At 38.3% G+C, this 26550-nt stretch overlaps 1 protein-coding gene across 5 annotated transcripts in view; it reads left to right on the top strand.

Annotated features, from left to right (window-relative positions):
- Positions 1-20744, top strand: part of PRKCI (protein kinase C iota) — a 31943-nt gene extending 11199 nt beyond the window's left edge. For all 5 annotated transcript variants that reach the window (XM_054204384.1, XM_054204380.1, XM_054204381.1 and 2 more), the window contains 16 exons: positions 4286-4375; positions 5704-5754; positions 6935-7020; positions 8180-8320; positions 9131-9185; positions 9921-9979; positions 10430-10606; positions 11586-11683; positions 12716-12802; positions 13409-13544; positions 14531-14618; positions 15233-15358; positions 15461-15540; positions 16576-16665; positions 16959-17074; positions 18205-20744. In XM_054204384.1, the coding sequence (XP_054060359.1) occupies positions 4286-4375; positions 5704-5754; positions 6935-7020; positions 8180-8320; positions 9131-9185; positions 9921-9979; positions 10430-10606; positions 11586-11683; positions 12716-12802; positions 13409-13544; positions 14531-14618; positions 15233-15358; positions 15461-15540; positions 16576-16665; positions 16959-17074; positions 18205-18292 (1568 nt within the window). In that variant the 3' untranslated portion in view covers positions 18293-20744. The remainder of the gene's footprint in view (positions 1-4285; positions 4376-5703; positions 5755-6934; positions 7021-8179; positions 8321-9130; positions 9186-9920; positions 9980-10429; positions 10607-11585; positions 11684-12715; positions 12803-13408; positions 13545-14530; positions 14619-15232; positions 15359-15460; positions 15541-16575; positions 16666-16958; positions 17075-18204) is intronic.
- Positions 20745-26550: the final 5806 nt, after the last annotated feature.

Here is a 26550-nt window from a genome sequence, read left to right as displayed (position 1 = left end):
ATAATTGAGTTGTATATGTAACCATAACAATTATATTTTGAGTGTATCAGCAACCTATTAACACGTAACTATTAGTAAAACTTCTTTTAACTATTGAAAGAGAAGTTACTTGTCCAAGTAGCTTTTCATCCAAGTGTAGTAGTAACAGCCTTGGCTGAGAACTCTTGTTGTCTCTGGTGCTTACCCGATCCATGTTAAAATTTGCCTTGGATGAAAAATGTTCAGCGTCTGTTCTCCCTTTTACTTAACAGATGTAGTTCAGTTCTGAGCTCTATGCAATTTTTGAAAAGGTTATTTGTCGTTCCTATTTTCTTTGTGGAACCGGTGTATTCTGCACCTAGGTTTTGAGCTACACCAAAGAGATGTCTGAATTATGAAATAGCTGTTGAGTTATTTTAGTATGCTAAGTACTTGATGCAATACATAAAAGGCCATAATGTGCAGTGATTTGTCGGCAGTGATTAGTGTTTGTGTGCAGTGATTAGCATAAATGGTGCTTATAGAACTGTTTCCTCCCCTTCTCACAGCTTTCCCATTCATAATTGGGCGAGTGCCAGTTTATTCAGAGCTTAAAGCTAAACATGGACCAAAGCTGATTTTTGGAAGTGCTGTATGGGCAGGTGTGTTGAAAATTATGTGGTCTTGGGAATCTGAGCTGGTTTTCTTTCCTTTTTTATTTTTTCCTTCCTCTCATCATTCCCAAGTTATTTACACCTGGCAGATGCAGTAAAGTAAAATGAACAGTGTTTATGACAAAACCTTCTGTGCAGAGTTGAACATTTACACCGTAGTAAGCTAGCTGTTCTGTTTTATCTTGAGGATAATAGACTTCTCACTGAAGAGGGAGAGTCAGTCATAGTAAGAAGTACGTATTTTCTTAATGAAATATTTGTAGAAAATTTTGTGCCGATTGAATGGTTTACTTGAAGGAACAGTTTTGTCTCAATTTCTGCTCTTTAGAGGTGGGTTTTTGAAAATAAGGAATGCTGCCGTTAAAATGTTTTTTTTCATGTATTCACATAGGATTCAATTTTCACAAGCAATCTATGTTTGCTTTAATCATTGACTTCCAGTTTAATGTCAGTAGAGGAAAAAATTAATCTGGTAATGAAGAGCGCGTTTGAAAAAAATCCCTCATCTTTATCATGAGTAATTCTTGCATCTACAATGTGTGGCTTCTTGCCAAGACCTCTGCCTCCTCCCTTCCTCTCTCCACCAATCTTTAGTGTTTTCAGTTGGTATTCTTTCTAGAAATTCATAATTTGCTTGCTTGGAAAATTCCTGTATTGTATCCTCTTCACTAAAGCTGTAGTTCGCTCTTCAGTAACAGTATGAGGAAATGTGTGTGCAGTGGTCTGATGCTTGTTATACTACTATCCATGCTTCTTGTAGTATCAGACAAGATACGATATCCTGGCTGTCTTTTCACTACTTACCTGATCAAGCAATTTAGTCAGCATGGGACTTAACTGAATTGTCACTGAGATTTTTATTTGTCACTTACTAAATGTCTTTTTAGTCTTTGCAAGATGCAGAGCATCTTGTACAGTTACTTCCCTTTCATAGAGGTAATGGTGTACAACAGCAGACCTAATTCAGTTGAGGGGAATCGCTTAAAAATGGTTGGATTCAACTGGAAAATAGAGTTAACTTGATTTGATTTTAGACAAACTTCTATTTTATCTGTGTGCAGTCAGTTCATCTTACCCATGTCTTGTGAAATGTGCTATAGGATGAAACTAGCCTTGTGTTTATGTTCAGTATGTTGTTTCTTGCTATAAAATTCCAAAGTAAACATTTTCCTGACACTTTATCTCAGCTTTCTTTAGATGGCTGCAACATTCTTATTAGTCTCATCTTGTTGAAAGAGTATTTGTAGCTCATCTGTTTTATATACCTAGTCACCACTAAAAGCACTTTGTGGGTTAAGACTTCTGTTATCCCCCTTTAGATTTTAAAGTGAAATTGTGAGTCCGAGAGGGTCAGTTACACGTTATTGCCATTGTCAGCTAAGTTGTGATCACCAATAAAAACTTAATATGCGAATCGGATTTAATTCTGAAGCTTCCTACAAATGTCTATAAACCTTCTGTTCCTGTTTGAAGCAGGGTGTCTGTTCTTGAGAGCCTCCTTTTCTTCTGCCAAAAAGAAACACAAAACTGTTTGCACAGGTGTCAGAAACAAATGAAGAAAAACTGGTTTGTTGATTCTCATAGTGAGTCTGAATAAATACAGTTGTTCCTTCTCCTCCCCCCATGCCCTGCGCTGTGTGAGTTTGTGCAATGGGTAGGCAGTTTGATGTCCAGATAGGCTAATTAATTGCAGGGGGGAGGCAGTATGGTGAAAAATGTCTACAGCTGCCTTCAAATAATAATTTTGAGGATTATGACATGCAGAAAAGAATAAAGACAGAATGCTGCAAATGGGCAGCTTACGTTTAGTACTAATATTTTAGCAATAGAAAGAATGGATACATTAGAAACAAAACAAATTAACTGGAAAAACTTTTGTGGGGTGAGTTTTAAATATCCCGCTGCCTGCTAGGTGCCTGGTTCTGCCCAAAAGCCTTAGCAATGCCTGTATTAATTTTGATACCTTTTAGCAGAAACAAAAAGCGAAGAGTTAATAGACTGTTGCTAGTTAGCTTTCAAATCGTGGTGTTGACCGAAAACTCACAAGCAGTAAGACTTTCAGTTTGGATTCTGTTCATCTGAGACAGGAACTGTTCTGCCTTCCTCCATTTCAGTCACCCACAACCAGTTTACTAGTTAAGGGTGTGGAAAGTAGTATTTCTCTTAAAAATTGGAAATGTTGTATGACAGTAGACTTGCTGTATGGGATTTTGGCTAGAAAGAAGCTTTTGGCTAGAAAGAAGCTCACGTGCTGGAGTACGATCAGGCAGGCACAAATCCTGTGTTCTCACACAGAACATCTTGTATAGGTGGAGGGGGGGGAAAAATATGAACTAATAACCAGAAGTATTTTCTTTCTTTGGGGCAGTGATGGTTCAGATTCAACATTTCTTTAAAAATGTTTCAGTTGTAGTATTATTTTGAACAGTGTTTTTTCTCTTGGGATAATTTTTTTTATAGCATTACTAATCTGCATCAGACACCAAAGAAAACGTTTTGTCGAAAGGCTGTGCTTTTCTGTCTTTATAGCAGTTTCCAAACACTGACAGACACAGGAGGTCAGTTAAAAATATCACATGAATCTTTACAGGAATCTTGAGAAACGGGTACAGGCTGTGTGTCCAAAGCAGGGTGAACCATGGCTGGAATTTAAGGTCCTTCTTGCTTCTGATCCTAAATACAGCAGATCTTTAGCCTGATCTCCTTTGTTCCTCACCTACCCCTGTCCCTAGGTTTAAACCTACCTATACGCCAAAATTGCCCTGATGTAATTGTGTTGTTCAATGATTCTGAAATACCTTTGTGGATACATGTTATTTTTTTATAAATATAAAGTAGATATCTACAAAGAGACCTTAGTCAGTCCTAAACGATTACTTCTGAAACACAGATTTGTTAGAGCAATCCAACGCAGTCCTGTCAGAGTTTAAAATACACACAAATGCTTCTATGATAACCTGCTCCATCTTAAATCGTCAACAAAAGCTGCAATTGTTTTAAAAAAAAAAAAAAGGAAAAAAAAAAAACAAACCAACAACCAAAACAAGCAACCCATACTTTTTTCCTGCCTTGGTGCCCTTTCTTTAGGGGATTTTACTTCAAATAGTCCTGTGAGTATGACAGTAGTAGTTAAAATCAGAAAAATGGTGTGTTTTCACTTAGGTTACATGGTTTTTCCAATGTCTTGAATGAGGTTTGAGGAAAGACTAGAGATCTGACTGCTTTTGGACCTCCTGCTTAAAGTCTTGGCAACATTGAAGCAGCTGTGAAAATAGAATTGACTCAGTTGTAATTAAAAATCCATGAAATAAAATGGAATATCTAAAGGATTTTAGGTGCAGGAAGATAACCTGCACCTCCTGTACTGAAATGATGTGTAACCCCGCTTGTAGCAGACCAAACCAATGATATTTTGTGATTATGATCTGCTTGCCTTTTGAGAATATCTCATATTTTCATTTTCCCTGATGGCATTCAATATGACTGTATTTTCAGATGTACTCTCTGAACAGTCTTAAAAATAAATACTACCCCACTTGAGAATATTGTTCCGTTTTGCTATAGAATTATCTTAGAACCAACCGTGAGGGAACTGTTGAATGGCAGAGAACTAATTGGATTGAGTTCTGAATTGTTCTCTTTTCTTTCTCCAGGAGATCCATGTACAGTTTCTTCTCAGCTGGAGTTAGAAGAGGCCTTTCGGTTGTATGAACTAAACAAGGATTCAGAACTTTTAATTCACGGTATGGTGAAATTTACTATATTACTTCTCGTGTTTGTGCCTGTGAAGAATTAGAATTCTGACCTTGTGTTATCTGTGTGTTTTGCACAGCCTCCTCAATTAAACGCCTGTTGTGGCATTCTGTCAAGAGGATGCTGAAGACCATGCACCACACGGTTTAGGTGTCAGCACTTCATAAATATTCTTTATGAAATTAAGGGAGGAAAAAATACTCCACTGTTAGTTTATTAATGAAAGACAGCCCCTGCCTCTTTCATTCATTCATCACAAGTGCTCTCATATGCTTGCCGACAACAAATGGTAGAAAATATTTATTACAGAGTCCTGCACTTTGTTATTAATAAGTGCTATAGAACAGCATGTATTAGGAAAAAAAGTTGATGAGTTCCATTTGTGATGCCAGATTACTCAAAAGTTTGACTTTTCTGAAATTAAGTACTTGAGACCAGTTATGAACCTATTATTATATCATGCCCCTGTTTGATGTGTAGTTGCTCAATTTTTAGTTTGCAGGGCTATATGCCTATTTTGGTAGCTTCTGCAGTATATTTTTCTTACTGTTTGTAAGTTTTTCCAAGTTAAAGATAGATTTCAGTTTAACAGAGATCATAGCAGAAAAGCAGGGGATCGCTGTAAAGAGCGTTAGTGGGTGTGTTACACTGCAGTGTCTTAACATGGTCCTTCTCTAAAAGGATGCAAAAAATCTAGTTCACCATCCGCTCATTTGGAAGGGACAGGTTTTTAGCTTCCCACAAAGACTTTTTTAAAAGTGAAAGAAGAATGTAATCTGTTTCTCTGTATATCACTTCAGTATGCTTTTTGATCTGCCCTTTCTCCATTTATTTTTGTGTTTAATAAGCTTCTGATTAAATCAGCACACGGGCTATCTCTCCCCGGTTATACTTCTCTCTGACAGTTACAGAAACTAAATAAATTGAAAAAAATCGCTAACGTAGACAAGATCATACGTAGCTGTTAGGATACTGTAGTATAATATGTTTATAGCCAAGATTTCCAAATACTGACTGTGGTGACTGGTCGCATGAGAAATCAGAATCGTTACCTTTTTATAGTTACTTTCTTTAGGAGATAACTTGGTTTATCCTGCTTTTTGCTTGTATTTCTCATATATATCGCTGTTATGTCCAGCAAAAGGGTTTTGCGTCAGCTTTTCGGCTCACCAGCTGTTGCACAAGGTTTTGTTAAAATGCTGTCTGTGCTGTCTTTGGAAATGGTTGGATGCCTTTCAGAAGTGTTGTATTTAACTTAAAGATTTATTTTCTGTCTGAAATAAAAATTAATCAGAAATTAATGGGTTTTTTCTTGCAGTATTTCCCTGTGTACCAGAACGGCCTGGCATGCCTTGTCCAGGAGAAGACAGTAAGTAGACATTTTAATTTAAAAGTTTATTTTAGTTAGGAAGTACAGAAAATCAGATTTCCTGTTTTAGAAGATTTTGATATTCTATGGTTTGGCATCCTACACTTATGAATATTAATAATGCAGATCTCTGTAAATTAAATATTTTAAAGGACTAGATAGTCTTGCCAAACTAAATTGTTGTTTGTCACTTCTGAATCATTGTTAATAAGCATTTCACATTCCTGTTAACTATCCATGTCACTCTGCTTTCCTTGCTTTTGCCTCTCCTATTGTGACAGTTTTTTATCCTATTCCTGTCTTTTTGGTAGTTGCCAGATTGCTGGCTGACTAATGTGAACAAAGGCTTGTAACCAATGGTTATGACTTGTCATGTCACCATTTAGAGATCCGTGGTTAATTCATTTTAAACTGTTTAGGTACTATCAGGAGTATCCTCCAAAAATCTCTAATGTACTAGATGTTAAAGGGGTAATTTTCCCTCTGTCTTAAAGTTTTATGAAAGAGTATGTGTATGTTATGTACACACACATCCGTCAGCTTGATGTCCAAGTCTCTGACAAATGTAAATATGCATGCTCAAAAGTTAACTCTGTCAGTATGGATAATGCTGCTTTTCTGGAAAAAATGAGGTTGCAGACTGAATCAGAAATAGATTTGCAACTCGGTGTAGTTTTTTGTGTTCCAGTTTTCAATTTGGTTCCTGACGTGCCTCTAATAATAAAAAATAAAAATGAAGAAAACTAAGCAGTGGCAGCTGTGGATCTAAAACAATAGAGGACTTGTGCAAGCAATCTTTATAAATCAGGGCACACTCCCGAAATTCACCTTCTTTCCTTCTTCCCTTTTACCACAGTTCCTCCCCAAGTTTAGGTAAGGTAGGCGTGTACTTCGCACACGAGTGTTTGTATTTTTGGGCAGTTTTCCTTCTCTTGATTCACTGTTCCTTTTAATTTGGGAAAAGCAGAATTAACTTGGAATTGATCAGGATATTCTACTTCAAATTTTCTCCAGAATTTTCAAAAATGGAAAAGATCCTTGGAACATTACACTGTGTTTTTGTAAGGTGCAGAAGTGAAACCTTACTTTGTAAATCCCTTTACACAGATGCGTCCATGAGAAGATGTTGTAGTTCTGTGTTTATATTTTTATGGATATAATCATATGTTTTTCCTCTTAGAATCCATTTATCGCCGAGGCGCCCGCCGGTGGCGAAAGCTCTATTGTGCAAATGGTCACACTTTCCAAGCCAAACGATTTAACAGGGTGAGACTCTTGTTGGGTACTTAAAACCATGATGCAGGGATGTCTTATTTTCGTAATTACAGTGTCACTGCCTTGAAAACTTATACGGTAGTTTTATTCTTATTTTTGTTGTTTGTATATAGTATGTGGACTTTTGGTAACCCTGTAGTTTTGGGAAACTTAATCGCTATTAAATTATCAGGACCTCAAAACAAAAAGTAGTTGCAATTCACTTTACATGTACTCTGAAACCATGATATCAATTCTATAAATGCTCCTGTGTTCCCTTAAAACCTTCCTAGAGGGCAAACTTGAACACTGGCATTGGATGACTGAGCTGAAAGTACATTTTCAGTTCTTCAAGTTCTGGGAGTAAAAAGGTCTGAACTCACTTACGATGCACAGCCTTTTCTTTCAGACCTTTTAAATGAAAAACTGAGATGTTTCTCCAAACAGCCTGCTTATTATGGCGCGTAATCAACTGAAAATAACAAGCCATTTGTAATATTTTCAGGAAGCAATGGTCAAATATAATGAGCTAAGGACCGAGAAGGCTTTCTGCTGTATTTAGAAAAAGCAACAGCAAGAACCAAACCCAAAATATTTGAATAAGCCAGGTTCCTTGACAGCTTCAGTAATCCTTCCTTCTTTTCCAAGTTTAGTATATTCCGTGCTTAATGCTTGAGATTGTCTCCACTAAACTTCATCCTGAGCATCCTTCATATCTAACTTCTGCTTTTTTTTTTTTTTTTTTTTTTCCTTTTTTTAACCTCTTCCTGGTCCAAGGCTGTCAAGGCACCATAGTTTAATCACTTTCCACTCCTGCTTTTGTAGGCATCCTGTTTTCATGGTTTTTTTGAGTTGTTTTGTGAATGTCTTTCAGTGAGTGGTGATCTTCCCGTTTCCTGTTATCTGTTGGTTTAATGTGTTGAAGCTTTTGCTCTCTTGTCTTCCTCCGTACAAATGTAAGGACTCCTCTACACAGAGAGATGACAAGACACATAGCAAATTAGCCTTTCTTCTTAAACTTTTCCGATAGAGACTCTTGGTATAGTGGAACCTTCAGTAAGGATCTCTCTCTGATCTCCTGTCCTGTGTTCTTTGTTAATGAAAAAGTATCCGAATAGTTTTTATTGTTTAGTTTTGCTCTTTAATCGGTTTTGTTGATTTGTCATTCTAGAGAGCTCATTGTGCCATCTGCACTGACCGAATATGGGGCCTGGGTCGCCAGGGATATAAATGCATCAATTGCAAACTCCTTGTTCACAAGAAGTGTCACAAACTTGTCAGTATTGAATGTGGACGTCATACACTACAACCAGTAAGTGAAACTTATCTGAAAAATTGTCTTTAAAAAAAACAACTGACCAGTCAAACAAAAAACCCCATAATCCTGATGCTGTTCAAACTATAGTCTGGAAATAGTCACAGTAGGTGAAACATGATTCTTTATGGTTACTGTGACACTTTGCAAGAAAGTTTGGGAATCACTTAGTAGTGTGGCAATTTAGTGGCAAGATGGGAGTCTAACTTCCACATGTGATATTTTTTCCTGTGTCAAATATAAACATAAGTAATATTCATATCATCCTTTATTTTGCATCTTTTAAGTGAATTACAGGTAAAATAAATTCTCTAGACATCTGTTAGAATATCAGGCTATCTCCCATTTTACAGAAAAGGAAGATGAAGTGCAGAAGTTTTGACTTTTTTCACAATAAATTAAATCATTTTTAGTTCTTAAGTCCCCAGAAAAATTTAGATTACTGCTTCTATTAAAAGCAGACAGCTCCAAGTCTAAATCTTGTGAATTCATTTGACTAATATACGTACTGCTGAAGTACTTGAGCTTTTCTCCCGTTTCTCATTTGCTATACTTCTTTTCTCTGTTGTACGAAGTTGTCACTTCAACAGCTTCTGGAAACAGGTCATAACTTCTGGAAAATAGGTAAAATAAAGACTGCAGTGGCTTCTTCTGTTGTGTATGGATTAGAGCAGTAACTATGTTGACTGATCAAGTTAAAAAGTAGCTAGATTATATTCCTCAGGGGTCATTTATTTCATTTATTGTCTCTAAAATAATCTCTCACACTTGGACCATCTATTACAAAAATCCCGTGCATATTTGCAGGAGCCAATAATGCCTATGGATCCATCTTCGGTGCATCCAGATAATGTAGAATCAGGTAAGATCAATAATTATTTTCTTTAAATTACAGTAAGTTGCTGAAACAGGAACTTTGGGTTTTAAAATAAAACAGAATAACTTAAAGTAAATTATTTTAAAAACACTTCTTTACTTTTGTTCATAGAACAAGAAAAATGAGACAGCTTCTTAATGCTAGGGGGGATATAAATATAAAAATTCCTTAGTTTTCCATATCTTATCAGTTTAAGAAACTTGGCTAAAAAGGAAGAATTTAGGCTGTCAGTTACATTTTTCCTTTGTAAGCAGTGTCCTTGAAAAGCCCTTATCAATCAAACAAAAAAAACATTAGCAGAATTAGCAGGATTTCTACTGGATCAGTAGCCAAACAAGTTCATTCTTGTAGCAATCGGAGTGATGGTCCTAACATTTGAATTTGGATATAGACAATAATCAGTTTAAAAACCAAAAAAACCACAGTTCTGCACGAGATTTTCTGTGTGGAGTCCCAAGATTAATCTGAAGAGTTCCCCAAATATAATTACAGGGGTTTATATTAGCCATAACTGATTATTAATGTAGTATTGCAAAAGAATGATTCTGATGGTTTAAAAAAACAAACAAACAAAACAAACCCAAGAGTTTTGAACACTTACAAATAGATACATTTAATTTGTATATCTGTCTCATTGAGCTCTTGCGTGTGGGAAATTTTAAGGCAAAAGAAAGTACTGTTGTGTTGCATGAGTCTAATCACTTTCTCTTGCACCTCTAGTGATTCCGTACAATCCCTCAAGTCATGAGAGCTTGGACCATGTTGGTGAAGAAAAAGAGGTAAAGTATCTTAACCATGCGAACTGTATTCAGAGATCTTAAAGCCTTTGTCTCTCTCAGTTCCAGGATTTTAGTAATTTAATTTGTCACAAACTGAAAACTAGTACCTAAAGCACATTGGGTTGCTCGCTCAGGTGTATGCATGCATGGCTTGCAAGCTGTTTTATTTTGAACTTTGAGTTGAGATATGCTTTGATTTAAGAAGTATAGATGGGCTTTGACTTAGAAAGTATGCGAAACTCTTCCAGTTTTATTTGTTTCTGCCAAGTCTCCTCTGCCTCCTTTCTTTCCCCTCACATTCCTTTCCAGGACAGTGCAGTTTTAAGAATAACAAGTGTTAATTGAATTACTTGTTTATATTAATTTTGCTGTTCTATTTGAAATGCTAACTGTTGCAGTTGTTAAAATTGGCAAGCCTGCTTACTAATTTCAAAGTATCTTTATCAATAGGCAATGAGCATTAGAGAAAGTGGCAAAGCTTCCTCCAGTCTGGGTCTTCAGGATTTCGATTTGCTCCGTGTTATAGGAAGAGGCAGTTATGCTAAAGTATTGCTTGTTCGATTGAAGAAAACTGAACGCATTTATGCGATGAAAGTGGTGAAGAAAGAGCTCGTCAATGATGATGAGGTAGGCAAACTTTTTATCAATAAATCAGGCAACTCTTCCAAAGAGCTTCAGTGTCTATCACAAGGTGGGAGCTGGGCTTCTGGGTCTGCAACACTCGTTGAAAATTATACATGTGGTTTCTTATACATACTATACTGTAGAAGGTTCACAAGACAGATAATCAATTTAGAGCTCTTCATTGACAGACTGGTAGCTCACAGCCGCCCTCCTGTGCCAGTGGTTTCTGTCATGAGCCTCGTTGCCTCTGTTGCCCGTGTCTCCTTTTGTGATCAGCACTGTCTGCAGCGGTGCCCCTGCAGAATTCAAGTTAATAAGCCTGGCTTGCTTCGTTACTTTAGAGCAGTATTCCATATTTCTCCTATTAACATTGGCTTGCTAGGCTGAAAAAGAAATGGGTGGAGTCTGGTTTTTGTATGTTCAAGTTTGGGGTTTTTGTGACGAAGGAGAACTCATAATGTTTATTTTAATTGCTCTTTAAATTGGACCTCCATCTTAAAATTGTGTAGCTTATACAGTGATGATGGAAACTAATCAGAATTGGGGTATTAAACTGCTAAACACCTCTTGTTGCTGAAAGTTTCCCTTGTGTTTCTTTACACTGTTCTGAAAAGACTCCAAGTGACTGCAGTTTGCTATCCAAGAGCTTTTGCATTTATTTCTCCGTGTACCGTTGATTTCTTCTGCATTTCTTGATGCTACTTTTCATTTATCTGCAACAGTTTCTCGTATACGTGAGTGTTTTTTCATTTCCAAGTGTAATTACACAATGAAGCTAAAAGTACGGGATGCTCAAGACAGGAAAAAAACAGACTATGCTAAATTGTCTCACTTCACATCAGAGAACTATATAATATTTAATTTCTTGCAAGTAAAACAAGGATGGCAAAACGCTTGAGTATCTTTCTGCTAATTGTCATTAATACTTGACTTCAGAAGTGCAATGATCCTTTTCTGAATGTCGCTTTTCTTCAATAAATAGGATATTGATTGGGTGCAGACAGAGAAACACGTCTTTGAACAGGCTTCAAATCATCCCTTTCTTGTCGGACTACACTCTTGCTTCCAGACAGAAAGCAGGTACAGGTCATAAGATAATAAGAAGATAGTCGTATTCAAAAAATATTTCACACTGTTAGGCACCTCAAAGGCCTGTTTAAAGCGTTAAATGTTAGGTAGGTAGCAAAAGTCGATGTACTGTAAATCAATGTAGCATTTTATGAGCAAAAGGCCATGTTCATCTAAGCTTTTCAGCTTGGGAAGATGCAAAAGAATGTAAAGTACTGGTAGGTATGATGGGAAGGATTCTGGACAGGAGGAGAGATGTAGCTAGCAGGGAAAAAAAGGCTTAAGAATATGAAGTAGAAGACAGAACCTAGAATGGGAGGAAAAAAGGGCTTAAGGAGAGAGAAATCAGAAGCGCAAAAAACCGAGGAAATTTATCTCAGACTTGCATGGACTCTGAAGACGAAGACAAGTCTCTGAGCGAGACTCAGAAAATAGTATCGGAATTTTAGAAAGAAAAACAGGGTAATAGAGATGAAAATTATTATTTTCCTGTGTGTTTATATAGAGAAGAGATTGCAGTAGAAGAATAAATTACTATTCTATACTGTAATTTCAGTATATATAAAATATTGTATATTTAAACAACATCTTTGCTGTTTGAAAAGGTGACAGGCAGGTGGAGGGAAGTGAGAAGAAATAGTATATGTAATATACTAATAGTATTAACAACAAACAAAGGAAACTAAAGGGATCACGAAGGAAAATGAGATTTTATTTTTTTTTCTGGTTTGTGCATAGAAACTAATGTGAATCTACTTATATAGGCACATACAGAATGACAAGCAGTAGCTGTAACGGATTAGGAATTTGGGAAGGATTACTTACTTTCCTTTAGCAACGAAGGAATTATCTAGAGAAGCTTCGTAAACTTGATTTTTAACTTTGGGAATTTATTCAAAGGGAGGGAAAATAAAATGGCGAAACCAGCCGTATTACCAGGGATGGGAGGAGTTGAATCGACATTGTTTGATAACAGACCTGTAACATCTCAAACTTCTTTCGCTTTGTATACAATAATTTGTAACAAACTCCTGTGTGTTTCAGGTTATTCTTCGTTATAGAGTATGTAAATGGAGGAGATCTAATGTTTCATATGCAGAGACAGAGAAAGCTGCCGGAGGAGCATGCCAGGTATGTCTCATTCCAGCTTTCTTAAATCAAAGCAGTTGGTTTTCTGACACAGTGCAGTAGTGCGGAGATTATGATGATGAGCCAGCAAATCCTCCCCAGATGTTAAGGATTTAAGGAACGTGAAACTGCATTCTCATTTTTATGCTGCAAGCTACCGCATTTTTGTTTCAAGGAGGAACTGTAATAGGAAGCGCTTTGTTATTGTTTGTATTAGCATTACCCTAGATGACTTCAGTCTGATTCTGAATTTTTATATAGAAAAACACTTTTGTGATATTTTTCTGAACTGTCTAATGGTATCAATGTGTTTCTCTTACAACAACCACGACCAGCTGTCCAGGCAAATGCTGAGCTCTTGGTGCATATGCTTCATCTCAGATGGTGAGATGAAAGGGATGAGATTTTAGTAGATGTTAATAATTAAAAATAATTTTTAAAGTGACTGTGAGTAGAAATGTTTATATGATTATAAGCGTATCCACTTCTCTGATGAAAAATAACAGAATACAGGGGATTATATTTAAAAAAGTATCATACCACCGAGACTATGCTATTGTGGTTTGGGTTTTTGATTACTTGAGTAATCAATATCTCTTTCTACACTAGGTTTTATTCTGCTGAAATCAGTCTAGCATTGAACTATTTACATGAACGGGGGATAATCTACAGAGATTTAAAACTGGATAATGTGCTACTAGATTCTGAAGGGCATATTAAACTCACAGATTATGGCATGTGCAAGGTAAGCTCTAGTTTCTTGCTAACCAGTAAAATCAACAATTAAGAAATTTTTGCAAATTAAAAGATGCAGAGACTTAAAAACGTGAAATGTTGAAGTATTCATTTATACACAACGCAGATAGGCTGTGTACTCATTTCACTTCTACAAGTGGAGAAAAGAAAAAGAAACGCCGAAGCGCATAGACTAGATCTATAAAGCTGCTGTATCAACTTGACTGGGAGGGGTAGGCTGAAAGAGTCAGGAGAGCTTGATTTCAAAAAGAGAGAGGTTGAAATATATCAGTCACGCTTCCTTCCATTGGGATTCTGTGACACTTCCTGTTTTCTCTAGGAAAACTTTGTCACTGGAGCACGGGTTTGACTTTGCTGTGGAATTGCCGTTATGCTGATCTATTAGAACTATTTTAAACGTCACAATTTTGGCCAAGCAACTGAAACGCATAAAGTCATACAGGTTGGAAAGGGCCTCAGGAAGTCTAATCCGCCCCGCTGCTCAAAGCAGCTCTAAGATGAGGACAGGTTACTAAGGGCTTTATTCAGTTTGGCCTTGAAAACTTCCAAGGATGAAGACTGTACAACTTCTTTGGCTAACTCTCCCCACCATTCTGCATCCCATGCTCTTCTCTGAAAACCTTGTATCTGTCCATTGCAACACCCCGGTCATGTAAGCTGTTCCACCGTGCCTCAGTCAGTCCCATTTGCCTATCGTTGGAGATGGGATGGAGCTTACTAACTAAAACCTAAAAAGGTGTTGTTGTCAATAGGTATGTGCCATCCTCTTGAGACTCTAGATGCAACCTGCTTCTGTTTTTTCTGAAGCAAGTAGTGTTTTATATTCATTTGCATGCACATTTAAGCGTAGTTTTACAAAAATGAGAGCAGTTTGTTCAGGACACTTAAATTAAATCAAAAGGAAGTTCTTAGCAGAGGGGGAGTGCGGGATCTTTGGCTAACTGTAAAGTATTTTCTTCCCATCTTTTCTTAAAGGAGGGTCTGAGGCCTGGTGACACAACCAGCACGTTCTGTGGGACTCCGAACTATATCGCACCCGAAATTCTCCGGGGAGAGGATTATGGTAAATGGATTTTTTTCACTGCTACCGTATGACTTTAACCTTGTCTCTTGCTTCCTACTCAAGTTTTTTATCAGTGGAAAGTACAAATCTCCATTAGACATGTGATCAGTCTTAATTCAGCATCTTGTCCGAAAATGTAAATAAACCCTTCAAAGGAAGGGCAGAAAACATCACACCAAGCAATTGAGTTATCTTGCTTTCCACACTTTAAATTCTTCTTATCAGTCATGAAGAATAGCTTGAGTCTCCCAGACTTATTATTGTTTATAACTGTTTTAGATACTACTAATGATACTCTTGCAGTCTTGAATTGTGTTCAGTTTTGGAGATTTATATTTGTCAGCAATGATGGTATTAGATACAAACGCGTTGCAAAGGGCCTAGAGAGTAGACATCCCTTTCACAAATCTCACAGCATTCCCTCCTGTTGCACACATAATGAACCAAGTAATGTCTAGTACAGTCGTTACCTGTTCAGATAATCAGAAAGACTGGCAATACTTAAATTTTTGAATTGATTCTTTCTTCTCAAAACGTGTCTGTCTTTAGCCCCAAAAGTATTGGTATTTTTGCTCCAAAATATCTCCAGTGGTGTTTCCTCATTTGAATTCCAGGCTTCAGCGTAGACTGGTGGGCGCTTGGTGTGCTTATGTTTGAAATGATGGCAGGCCGGTCACCGTTTGATATTGTTGGGAGTTCTGACAATCCCGATCAGAACACAGAAGATTATCTTTTTCAAGGTGAGTACCATGAGTGTTCCTACGCTTTAGTCCTTTGTTTCTACTTAACCTTTAGTCTAACTTTAAAGATGCAAAGGCTGATGTAAATCTTGTTTCTTGCAGTAATTTTGGAAAAACAGATCCGAATTCCTCGATCCCTTTCTGTTAAAGCAGCAGGCGTTCTAAAGAGTTTCCTCAATAAGGTAAGAGCTAAAGGGGACTATTTAAGACTTCTCAAGAGCAACTGTGGTTTGTTGGGTTTTTTTGGTTTTTTTTTTGAAACCTGTTGACTAATTGATGTGTAGCAGACGTAGTTTATCTGGCATATACAGAAACAGGGTAGAAAAGGTGTGAGCCTAAAGCAGAATTTCAGTGGGACTGGGGGCCCTATTTGAGCTACTTGTCTTAAAACCTGAAGCTCCAGATTCTCAGGCTGAGATCATGAGTAAATATCAAATTGAAAGGCACAGAAATCATTCAAGTGATTTCTTTAATCTGGGGAATTGGACAAATAGCAGATTTGTTTTGATTCTTAAAGAGAAGGTGGTTAGCGAATCACTTTGACAACTTCTGATGACTTCACGGAGGGAAGTGCAGAGGCAGAATACACTGTTTGCTGGTGGCTAACTAGTCTGAGCGTCAAAAGGTGCATACGTGGTAGTGGACTAGTCTGAGCACATGCTGACCTTTATTTCTTGTTAAATGAGTGGGGAGAAAGAGGTACAGGAGAAAACAGTTGGTTAAATTATTTTGAGAAAGTAATACTGTTCAAGAACACCGATTCTGTTACAACTCCATGGTGGTGTGTCCATAGAGGTACATGGGGATGGAATTGCCTTCTTAAAATAACCTTCTTTCCACCGCATTTCTCAGTAACCTGCAGTTGCTACCCTAGTGTGATTGCCTGGCACAGTCTGCTCAGGGAAGGGGGAGGAATCAAATTCACTTGTAATCTAACCAAGTTTGCTCTGAAACATAATAGTATGTTTAAACAGGTCTGAATAAAAATGAAGAAAAATGGCATGGTTCTTTATATAAAATTCCGTTAAAGGCTTCCATATATTCATGCCTATTACAGACAGTAAATTGAAACAATTTCACAAATAAATAATGCCAACTTAGTTCTTCAATGTCCCTCGTGACTCTGGTGTTTCATTTCTCATGGGATTTGTAACGTTTGTATTTTACTCATGTGTAGGCCATGGCACCCATTTAGAAATATTGTCTTCCTTGCACAGGATCCAAAGGAACGGTTAGGCTGCCATCCTCAAACAGGATTTGCGGATATTCAGGGACATCCATTCTTTCGCAACGTTGATTGGGATCTGGTATGTGAATGCCCACTGGCTTGGCTTATTTACTTTGTGTACAGTGATGGCTTGACAGCTTGCTTTGAGCACGAGAGATGATGTAAAAACTTCAAAAACCTTAAGCTCTTAAGATGCATCATAATGACAATACAGAGTCTTTTAACCCTTTTACACACAATAAGTACGGTAGATTATTAGAATGATTGTAGAAAGTATACAAAAGAAACCCAATAGTAACTTCCAGCCTTGTTTAAAAATAACTCAATAGGTTGTAACTCATTCTTGGTGTCACTAAGTGCGTTTATTCTTAGATGGAGCAAAAGCAAGTGGTGCCTCCATTTAAACCAAATATATCTGGAGAATTTGGTCTGGATAACTTTGATTCCCAATTCACCAATGAACCTGTGCAGCTCACTCCAGATGATGAGTAAGTAATGTAGCATTTAAGAATCTCTGATAAGTCAATGAAGGAGTTATAAAACGTTTAGTAGCTCTAGTTGTAGTACAAAGAGTATACACGAAGCAGTAAATAACATTTTCTCGTGTTAGTTTGGAGAAGATTGTTTTACGTACCCTCCTGGTAGACTTAGCGTGTCTACATGAAGTATTGTAGTCTGGCATGATGTAAAAATTAACTAACAGTGGGAAAGCTGCTACAATGGATCTTAGTTCAGGGAAAGATGAGTAAGTGTTATTTCACAAGTTTTAGTGGTATCATCTGCAAGAAATGAATGGGTGAAGGAAAAGACCTGTTGTGTCAAGTGGTTTATTTTTGCGTTACTTTAAGCCACGATGTTTCTAGAATGTTGAGTGTAGATTGAATTCATCTTGGGTGTTCAGAACAAGAGGAGGTGCTTTGTTTGGCTTGTTTGGGAATTTTAAATTCTTAGTAGTCAAGTGAGATTATCCTCGCTGAAAAGCCTTGACAAAATGCAGGATAATGTGTTTGGGTTTGGTAGTGGATTTGTGGTTCCTTACCCTGAGGGGCCCTGATTTGGGATGAGGAGGGAAGGGCCTTTCTAGTTTGACTGAACCACTGCTGTTCGCATTTCAGAAATTTTTCTAGGGTTTTGTGTAAAGTTTATGTAGTATGTAAACACAAACAGTGAATATTAAATGTTAGCTATGCACCTTAATTAGGTCTGAGATCCAATTTACATCTTCATCCCTTTGTAAATGCATAATGTACAAGTAAAGTTTAGAAAAGTTGCTGATGCAGACGGAGTATCTATCACATCCCTATGTTTTCAGGTTTTTACAAAACTGACTGTTTGGGGAAAGTTCTAAAACTGCAAACCTTGCAGCTTGCTTTGTGGGGAGAATACGTGCATGGGAGCAGCCCAGTCACTGCTCCTGGGGGAGTTTGTGTTCTGTTACCGTTCTAGGGGCTACAGAAAAAACAGCGGCTACTGTAAGGATAGAGGGGGACAAAAGAGAGAAGGGAGGTGTTCTCAACTGCAATCTGCTGTACGGGTTTAAATTTTAAGACAAACTATCAGTTGCTATTGTTACCTTTTTAATTTTGCTGAACTAATGCTTGTTTTTTCATCTTAATAGTGATATTGTGAAGAAGATTGACCAGTCTGAATTTGAGGGCTTTGAATATATAAATCCTCTTTTGATGTCAGCTGAGGAATGTGTCTGAATTCTCCATTTCTGGACTGTGCCAAGTGTTACTCTGTGCCTGCATGGATAAACATCTCTTCATTTGGATGCACTTGCATAAAACGAGTAACTGAACATCTTACCCTTGCCACCTAGTGTGAATTACTAATATTCTTTTTGTATTAATTGTCGTCCAGGACAGTTGTTATGCTTGAACCTTCGGCTGCCAGATTTGAAATGTCAAACTTTCCAACAGTCTTGCCAAACTAAAATTTTAATATAGAAGTTGGTCTCTGGGGCTCCTGACTGAACAATGGGGTCTGGCTGTATAATCTGCCAATACAGCGTTCTGATAAAGGAAAACCTTCTTATTGCTTTAAGAATGCAAACTGCACTAGGAGATCTAATAAAATACCGTTAAAGGACTTCCATTTTTCCAGCAAGGAAAGTAAGACCATACGACTTCTGTAGTTTTAAATCTCTTTATCTCCAAATGTCTGATTTTCCTGTTCTCCTTAGACTTAGAGCTACGTTATTGCCCTTCAGATTGAGATGACAGCGAGGAGAGCAGATTTTTAAACTGAATAGGTCAAGGATGGCTGCTTTCGTAGGGTATATTGATCCTATCCAAAAGGAGATGATTAACTCGATATTAGAATCAACAGGCTTTGCTCCGCAGTGATACACTACGAATTATACAGTGATACACAGAGAGTGCCTTTCTGAGCCTGTCCCTTTCAGCGAGGGTTGTACGTGATACAAAGTGTCAGCTTAAGTAAAAGGAATTCAATTAATACTTTAAAAAGTTAAAATCTGTAGAGTGTAATTTAGCAGTAATGGGCAGCTAATATTGATGGATGTAGAACCTCAAACTGTTATTTATTGCTTTTACACTTGCTGTCTTATCTGTATCAGAACTGCATACATTACAGCTATGGCCAAAATAAGGGCATTGTTTCCTTTTTTTTTTTTGTTTTTAATCTTATTGCCATACTGTTGGAAATGCATTTGACTTTGCCAGTGGAAAAAGCACATTAGGAAAAAAAATAGGTGCTGTCCACAATGACTCCCTTAACTTCTCCACTTACGGATGGTGATTTGTAATCACAATCAAACCTTAAATGTTGGTAGTAGACTCAAAGTCACTAGTAAAACAGTTGGAATAAATGGAAAGAACAGTTCAAACTAGGACTTTTGGGGGTTGTGATTCTTACATTTCATGTTAGTAAACAGTGTAATATACAGCACAGATAATTCTTAATGTTTAAGGAATAGTTTTGAATGTCTTAGGCCGAAGAAATGCCAAATGTACCACTTTTTTTTACTATTTTGGGGAAAAGGGATTAAGAGACATTGAAGAAAAGAATCTGTGTTATAAGTAAGAGCTATAAGGCATGCTAAGCGTTACTGAAAGCAGATTTAAGTATCTGTAAGCACAAGTTAGCAAACCTTATCTGAAGCTTTTAATAAGACTTCTGCCTGGCCATTGTCTCTCCTTGAAAATCCTTGTATGGCGACACTGTAAATTCATAGCACAAATTTTCTGGTGCATCTTTTTTCACTTACATGTTAGCTTCAAGGAGAGGGATTGCACAAATACACAGTAGTGTCATGGTATGGTATTTAGTTCATATTTTTCTTTGGAACGTGAATAGGAAACTTAAATACTGGGATGAGTTTTCAAAACTGGGAAGTGATTGGAGGGGCCTCAGTTTCAGGGAAGCTTTGAACTTTCGCACTGTTAAAAATCAGTTTTCCTTAAACTCAAGTTGTATATTTTCAAATGTAAAATATCGGTGTAAGCCTCCTTTTAAAGAGCAGCTAATAACTTAAGCACGTTTTTTTTTCATGTCAAGTGAACTCCTTACATGCAGTTTTAAACTTGTGTTTAAATTGTCTAGTGTCTGACTTCTACACCCGCATGAGTAGTTTAGAGATCGGGACTTAATTGATAATAAACTTGGAAGCTATTTAAAGCAAACAAGAAAAGCCTTGTCTTTACAGTGGCTTAATATCACATGGGGTATTAAGTAAAATGGCTTTAGGTAAGGAAGGGCATTTCTGCTTTTCATCAGAGAAGAATAATGGAGTAAAACACTGTCCTTTGTGCTTAAAGCAACAGTTGTTGTTTTTCTTTTAATAGATAATGCCACAGAAAAAATACTTTTTCTATTTACGTATCTAACCATTAAGAATGTTGCTAAGTGGCAAACATCTTAAATGACTGTAAATCCATTTTTAAACTTTAATTTTCTCCAAAGTGCCATGATGTTAACAGTTATTTTTCATTGTTAAGCAGATAGCAACTGTCATAAATATTCAGAAGGGACATTGGGTGTAGACAGTCCAGTGCAGTCTGCTTTGTCTTTTGGAGAAAGTGTCTGCATCAGAAGCATCATGTACTTATGTGGAGTAACCTCCTCTTTGTATACGAGTTGGATTCTTATCGGTGCTCTGCTAATTAATATTGTCACTATTATTTTCCTGTTTCATATGGCATATGGTCTTGAACGTTGTTGTGTAATCATTACCTTTATTTGTGCACACTTTTTACTTTAAATAAAACATTTATATTAGGCCTCTGTGTGTTAACCTCTAAAATACTGCGAAATGCTGGGTTCTGCGTGGGATTGTCGTCTGGCCCTTAAATACCCAGGTCCCACAGGAGTGTTGTTCTAATCTTATAACTACTTCTAGGAGAATGCCCTGGGATAGACCACAGCAACCTAAGAAACACCTCCCTCAGCTGGCGTTCCCCAGGCATGTTGCAGAATGGAGGTCCCTCTCCAGCGTGTTTCACCGTGCCCTATGGAGAAAAAGCATCCTTGTAGGTTCTGTCTTTCGTTCCAACACCAGTGATGAAACAGGAGTAAGCAGTGAGGCGTCGGTCAGCTGTGCAGATGCAGAAAGCTTCAAGTAAAACATAAAATGCGATTCTAGCTGGCTTGACCAAGGCCCTCTTTCAGCTGGCGCTTCTGAGACGTCATCTTAGCTGCCAGAGCTGGGGATTGGGAGTTCAGAGCAGTGCTCTCCACTGCGCTTACTTCTGCATGAGTTCCTTCTTTGTTTCTTCAACTCCTCCCCCGCATTCTCTGGGATTTCTGACACGGAGGGCGAGGGAACTTACCTCACACCCTGCTACAGATGCAGCACGTTAATATATCTTTATTTCAGTATCTGTGTATCTGTATTTTAAAAGAGTTTTCCGCTTGCAATCTGTCTTGTTAGTAGAAGTGTGTATCGGCAGTCCTAGGCAAATGCTACAGATGGTCGCATATCTGAAATGCTTAACCTCCCCCCACGCACGCTCCTTGTTTCTCTTCAGTTTGGTGGCCAACTGCTCTCGGCTCAGTCTGAGCAATTGTTTATGTTAAGACACTCTATAAAGGAAATTAATAGCTTGTATAATCTATACATACTTGATACCTTAACTGCTAAGCACGCATCCTTGCTTCACGATGGACAGCATAAGCAGCTTGAACAAGAAAGGTGTCTGAAATTGCCTGCAAATTAATGACATTTTCCTGGGAAGAGAGAGCGGGGGATTGGAGCCCTGTTCAGAAAATGGGGATTTTGCTATATCCTACATTTTCCTGAGAAGAGCTCAGTTAGAGGACTGGGGGGGGGGTGTGTGGTGTGTGTGCGGTTTGAGACTGTTTTTCTTTTTTTTTTCCCCTGCTTATGATAAAGGGATCTGAACTGCAATCTTGGAATGTGTAATCTTACCATTCTGTATTTAATCAACAATTAAAAGCAGAGAAGCACCTCCCTCCTGGATCTGTTTGGCTTTTGTGGGAGATGGGCTTTTTCAGGCATAAATAGGACCAGAAATCTGTTCTGTCTGCATTTGACATCTAAGCTTGAACAGTGTCTGGGCTTACCCCCCTCTTGCCCCGTGTGGTGAAGCGTCGAGCTGGACAGCTGAATTTTGACCATGATTTCAGATGTGGGCACCAAGTCACAGTTCAAGTTCTTCATTAGCTGTAGGGTTTTGTACAGAACTGTTTCCAAAGTCACTCGTCCTGTAAGATGTGGTACACGCTAAAATCCATCAACCGTTTGTGCTTACGATAAGATCCGTAAGAGGGTATCTAATACGGTGTCTTGTCTATGTTACTTAATCTGTCATAGGAGGTTTCATGAAAGCGGTCTTACGTATTACAACTTACCATTAAAAATCACCACTAAAATTATTTATTTTCTTTAAAATGCACAAGCCGATATCTTCAGAGAAGAAAACGCACAGTTTTCGTTCTCTGTTCAGTGTTAAATTGTGTTCTTAACATCTTCAGAGACTGCGTATACGGAAACACTTTTTTGAAAAAATACTTCTTTATAGAAAACCCCCTTTGTTCATAAATACGCAACTTGAATCTAACTCACAAAACTGCGGCAAAGTTCTTTACACACTTAGCAGTTTGACGAACAGCTTTGTATGTATGTTAACCAGCTCAAGTGAAAGATTATTTTATTTTGTTTTAATTTGATATTGGGCCCTTCAGTTTATATGCAGTAGTTTAAAGGATGTGGTTTTATTTGCACTTAGAAATGCAGATTAGTTTGTCTCACTTGCCCCTCTTCCTAGCGCAGGAGTGGAAGAGGAATCGCCCCCAGGGACTGTCAGAGGTGGCCCATAAGGAATTCGAAAGGGCAAGTGTGCGGGGAGGATGGGACTTGCTCTTCTTTTAAACACCTTTTTTTTTAAGCGAAAAAAGCTTTATGATATTTTTGTAGGTCTGTGGTTTTGAGTGTGTCCCGCTTGGTATTATTTTAGAAATACATGATATAAAAATGACATACTTTCTAGGGAGCTGCTTGGTTTCCCATATATATCCCTCATTTTTTATTTTAATTGAAAATGAAACTTTTGGAGTTGCTGTTTAATTGTAAAGTAAAAAATGTATTTCTTAAATAATAATTTTCCTCCTTAGAGCTGACTTAGACGAGTAAAGACAAAAATTCCTTAGGGGCTGCCTTAGTTTTAAACTTAAGGTGTTGAAACCAAGCAGTGAAGGTGCTACTTGTGAATTACGTTTTCAGACAACCTTAAATGTTGATTTCGCAAGCTTCCAAAGGGCTTCAGCACTTCTTGAAAATTCAGAGGAGTTAATAAGAAAAGAAAGATTCCCCCTATGCTCTGTTAATGCAATTTATTACATCTTGCAAAGGTCTGTAACTCGGGTTTTAGTGTCTTTGGAACTGCTTTTCACAGTCGACAGTAGAAGTTGTAGGCAGAGTTAACATCTTTTTTTAGACAATCCTCTACCTACAAACTTTGTCTTTCATTGCCTGATCATTGTAGCTCTATAGCAACACTATGATTACAGCACAATGGTTACCACAATTTGCAACCTGAAATGGAAAATGTGCAGCAGAACTTGAAAAACCCCAATTAAGCAAGGACACCGAATTCCTAAGCTTCCATGACAGCAGCAGGTCTAATAAAAGATGTAATATCTGCCTACATAAATCCCTTTCCTTCCATCCTTAGAGCAGTCCAGCTCTGGTGTTAGAAATCTTGCGTTTTCTTCGGTAAATTTAAAATGGAAAATACGACATAGTGCGTTTCACTGACTGGTATTTGAAGAGAATTTTTTTAATCGGATCCTAAACTCCTAGAGGGTGGAGAAGACAGGAATGTCCCGAATGTCTGGGAAATCGTATCACAGGTCCATGTCTTCCAAGATCAGCTCTAAAAGCTGGTAGATTCAGAAATCTTGTTTTATTCTGCTGCATTGTCGTGGCTTTTAAGCAAAGTACAGAGTATTAGTGTTCTTCACAAATGTGTTTACTTTTTCATAAACCTATTTGTTGTCCTACCTTCAAACATTTTATTGCCAAAGAATAAAGAAACGGAATTCAAACAGGCAATTGAGATCAAATGCGAATGCGCTTCTGCGTGTTCTCCATGGCTTCCCTCAGGCTCCCTGCCCTGCACAGAAGCAGTTCACGTTCTCCCTGTGAGGCTAGCAATTGTTCTCCAGCGACTGCTTTGCCTCGTGTTGTTTGCTTAACTGTAAATGGAAGGAAAAATACCAATATTTATAAGCTCCTTCTGCAGAATCATTACATGAAGGAATCCTCTTTTCCGTCTAGGGCTGGAAATGCTGCAGAAGCATTTGCTGTAGCAGCCGCAGTGAGATGATGCTTGCACAGTCCTATGTAATTGTGTTGCTGCAGGCTAAAGAACAGCCTTTACGCGAAGCACCAGGGCACTCCACATCGCTCCACAATGCTGGAATTCTTTTAAACACTTCCCTGCTTCGAAAAGTACTATCTTGGGTATAAACCTGCATACTGAGGTGGAATGACTGGTATTTATTAACCACTGTGTGTTGCTAAATTAGATCAAATGCTGTTGGATGCAAAGATTAGCCAAGAGTAGGTTTAGGGTCCCACATCCATGAAATTTCCTTAAATGCACAAATCTGATTTGTGGTGAATCTCAAGTACGGAGGTGCTAGTCCTGATCGTCCTTCAGTTGATGAAACTCAAATGACGCGTAAAGCCTGATGGTTTTGTACCTCTATGTTTCAGCTGTGACTCTGCTGCTTTGGAGGAGTTCCGGAGATGAAGTCTGGCAAAAGCAGCTAGAAAAGTTGCAGGATAAATGTAAGTAAGGAAAAATGCCCTCCCCATAATGGTAGTAGTTACTACAATAAATGCTCCCTGAGGAAAGGCTGAGTCAACCTCTAGTGATTTACAATAAACATAGAGGGGAAAAAAAAATGAGGCTGGAAAAGGACAAATAGTAGAATATTAAAGTGTGTGTGTGTGTGAATTAAATTTCTCCAATACTTGTGGTGTTCTCCAAGATTAAATCTTGGTTCCAGTTTTTAGGAAGCTTTTATCTCTGCTTTGGCCTACATGGAATTGAATTATGCTTTCCTTTCCTTCTCGGTTTTCTCTAGCCTGTGAAAAGAGAAGTTATGGTTTTCCATAGGCACTCTGCGGAATGTCTATTTCAAGCAGCTGTAAGAAAAAGCACACTTAATTTCAAGTAATTTGGAGGTTTACATCCCTCGACAAAATTAAGGCTTCTTTTTGGTATCCTTTTGTATGTAGGAAAGCCTGAGAGTGCTGCAATATGGCAACAGTAAAACAATGATCCTTGTTACGACACCTTCCACTGAATAGAAGAATTGAGGTCGTGCTCTGTTTCAGTTTTACGATTCCTTCATCTGTACCTGAATTCTTTAATAACAGGAAGGTCAAGTGGTTTTCTCTAGGTTTTAAAAAATAAATACAACCATTATTGTCTTTGTTATTACAGAGTTACCGTTAAAAGCCCAGGCACTGCTATTTATACAGTTATTCTAAACCCTATTCTGGTACTTGAACTGTCAGCAATTTATTATTTTTGCAATATAAAGCGCCACGGGTCCCAAAGATTGCACTAACTGCTGTGCAAACATAGAGTAGGATAGCTGCTGCCTGCAGATGTGCCCATCTGAGGTTAACATCAAGGGCAAAACCTGCACGCAAAACGGTATCAATAATCCCAGATCACTCTTTGCCCAGCCGTCAGAAGAAGGAAATGTTGCAGATCTGGCCGTAGATATTGCAACTGATGCGGTGTTTTAAAAGCGATTAACGAGGCGACTCGCCAAGCAACTTTGCCGTGATTCTCAGGGGCCCCTCCACCAGCGAGCCCTGCCAGCCCGGAGGAGATGGGAGCGTACCAAAGGTGCAAAGTGGAGGATTAAAGTGCGTCAAACCCCTCTGTTGATCAGCTGCGCGGCAGCGGAGCAGGTTTTGTTTGCTCTGTGCTAATCCTCCTGGTGTGGCGCTAGGAGATGACATGGAAGGGAGCCCGGTCGGTGTTAAGCGGTGCCTGGTGGTTGTACAACTGCCCCATTTTCAGGAGTTACGCTTTTATACTCGCGTTGCATCAAAATATGTAACTGTACAGGATGAAAGGCAGCAGCAAATTGGATTGTGCCTTAATCTCAGCTGTCTTGACAAAGATGTAAACCAAAAAGCTTTAGGCTCTTTACAGACAGAAGGAAGTTGTAATACATAAATTAGCTGTACAAAGACTGAGCAGTCCCTGAAGAGCACCCTCCCCTTGCAGCAACAAGTCCGAAGCAGGAGAAGCCCCTCACATAACCCCCTCTCCGCAGAGGTGATCGTCCCGCTTCCCAGCCGGGCTCCATGACCGAGTCCGACACCTTCTCCTGCGCTTCAGCATCTCCGCGCTCCGGGTGCCGCACCACGAGCCTGTGACTGGAAGCAGAGGTCTGTGAAACCACCTTGGGGACAGACACCATCACACTCTCCCGCCTTCCCCATGTCTCC

Source organism: Rissa tridactyla, chromosome 6 (assembly GCF_028500815.1).
Source record: "Rissa tridactyla isolate bRisTri1 chromosome 6, bRisTri1.patW.cur.20221130, whole genome shotgun sequence".
NCBI lineage: Eukaryota > Metazoa > Chordata > Aves > Charadriiformes > Laridae > Rissa > Rissa tridactyla.
Note: the sequence above shows the minus strand (reverse complement) of the source record. Positions and strands in the feature narration are given on the sequence as shown.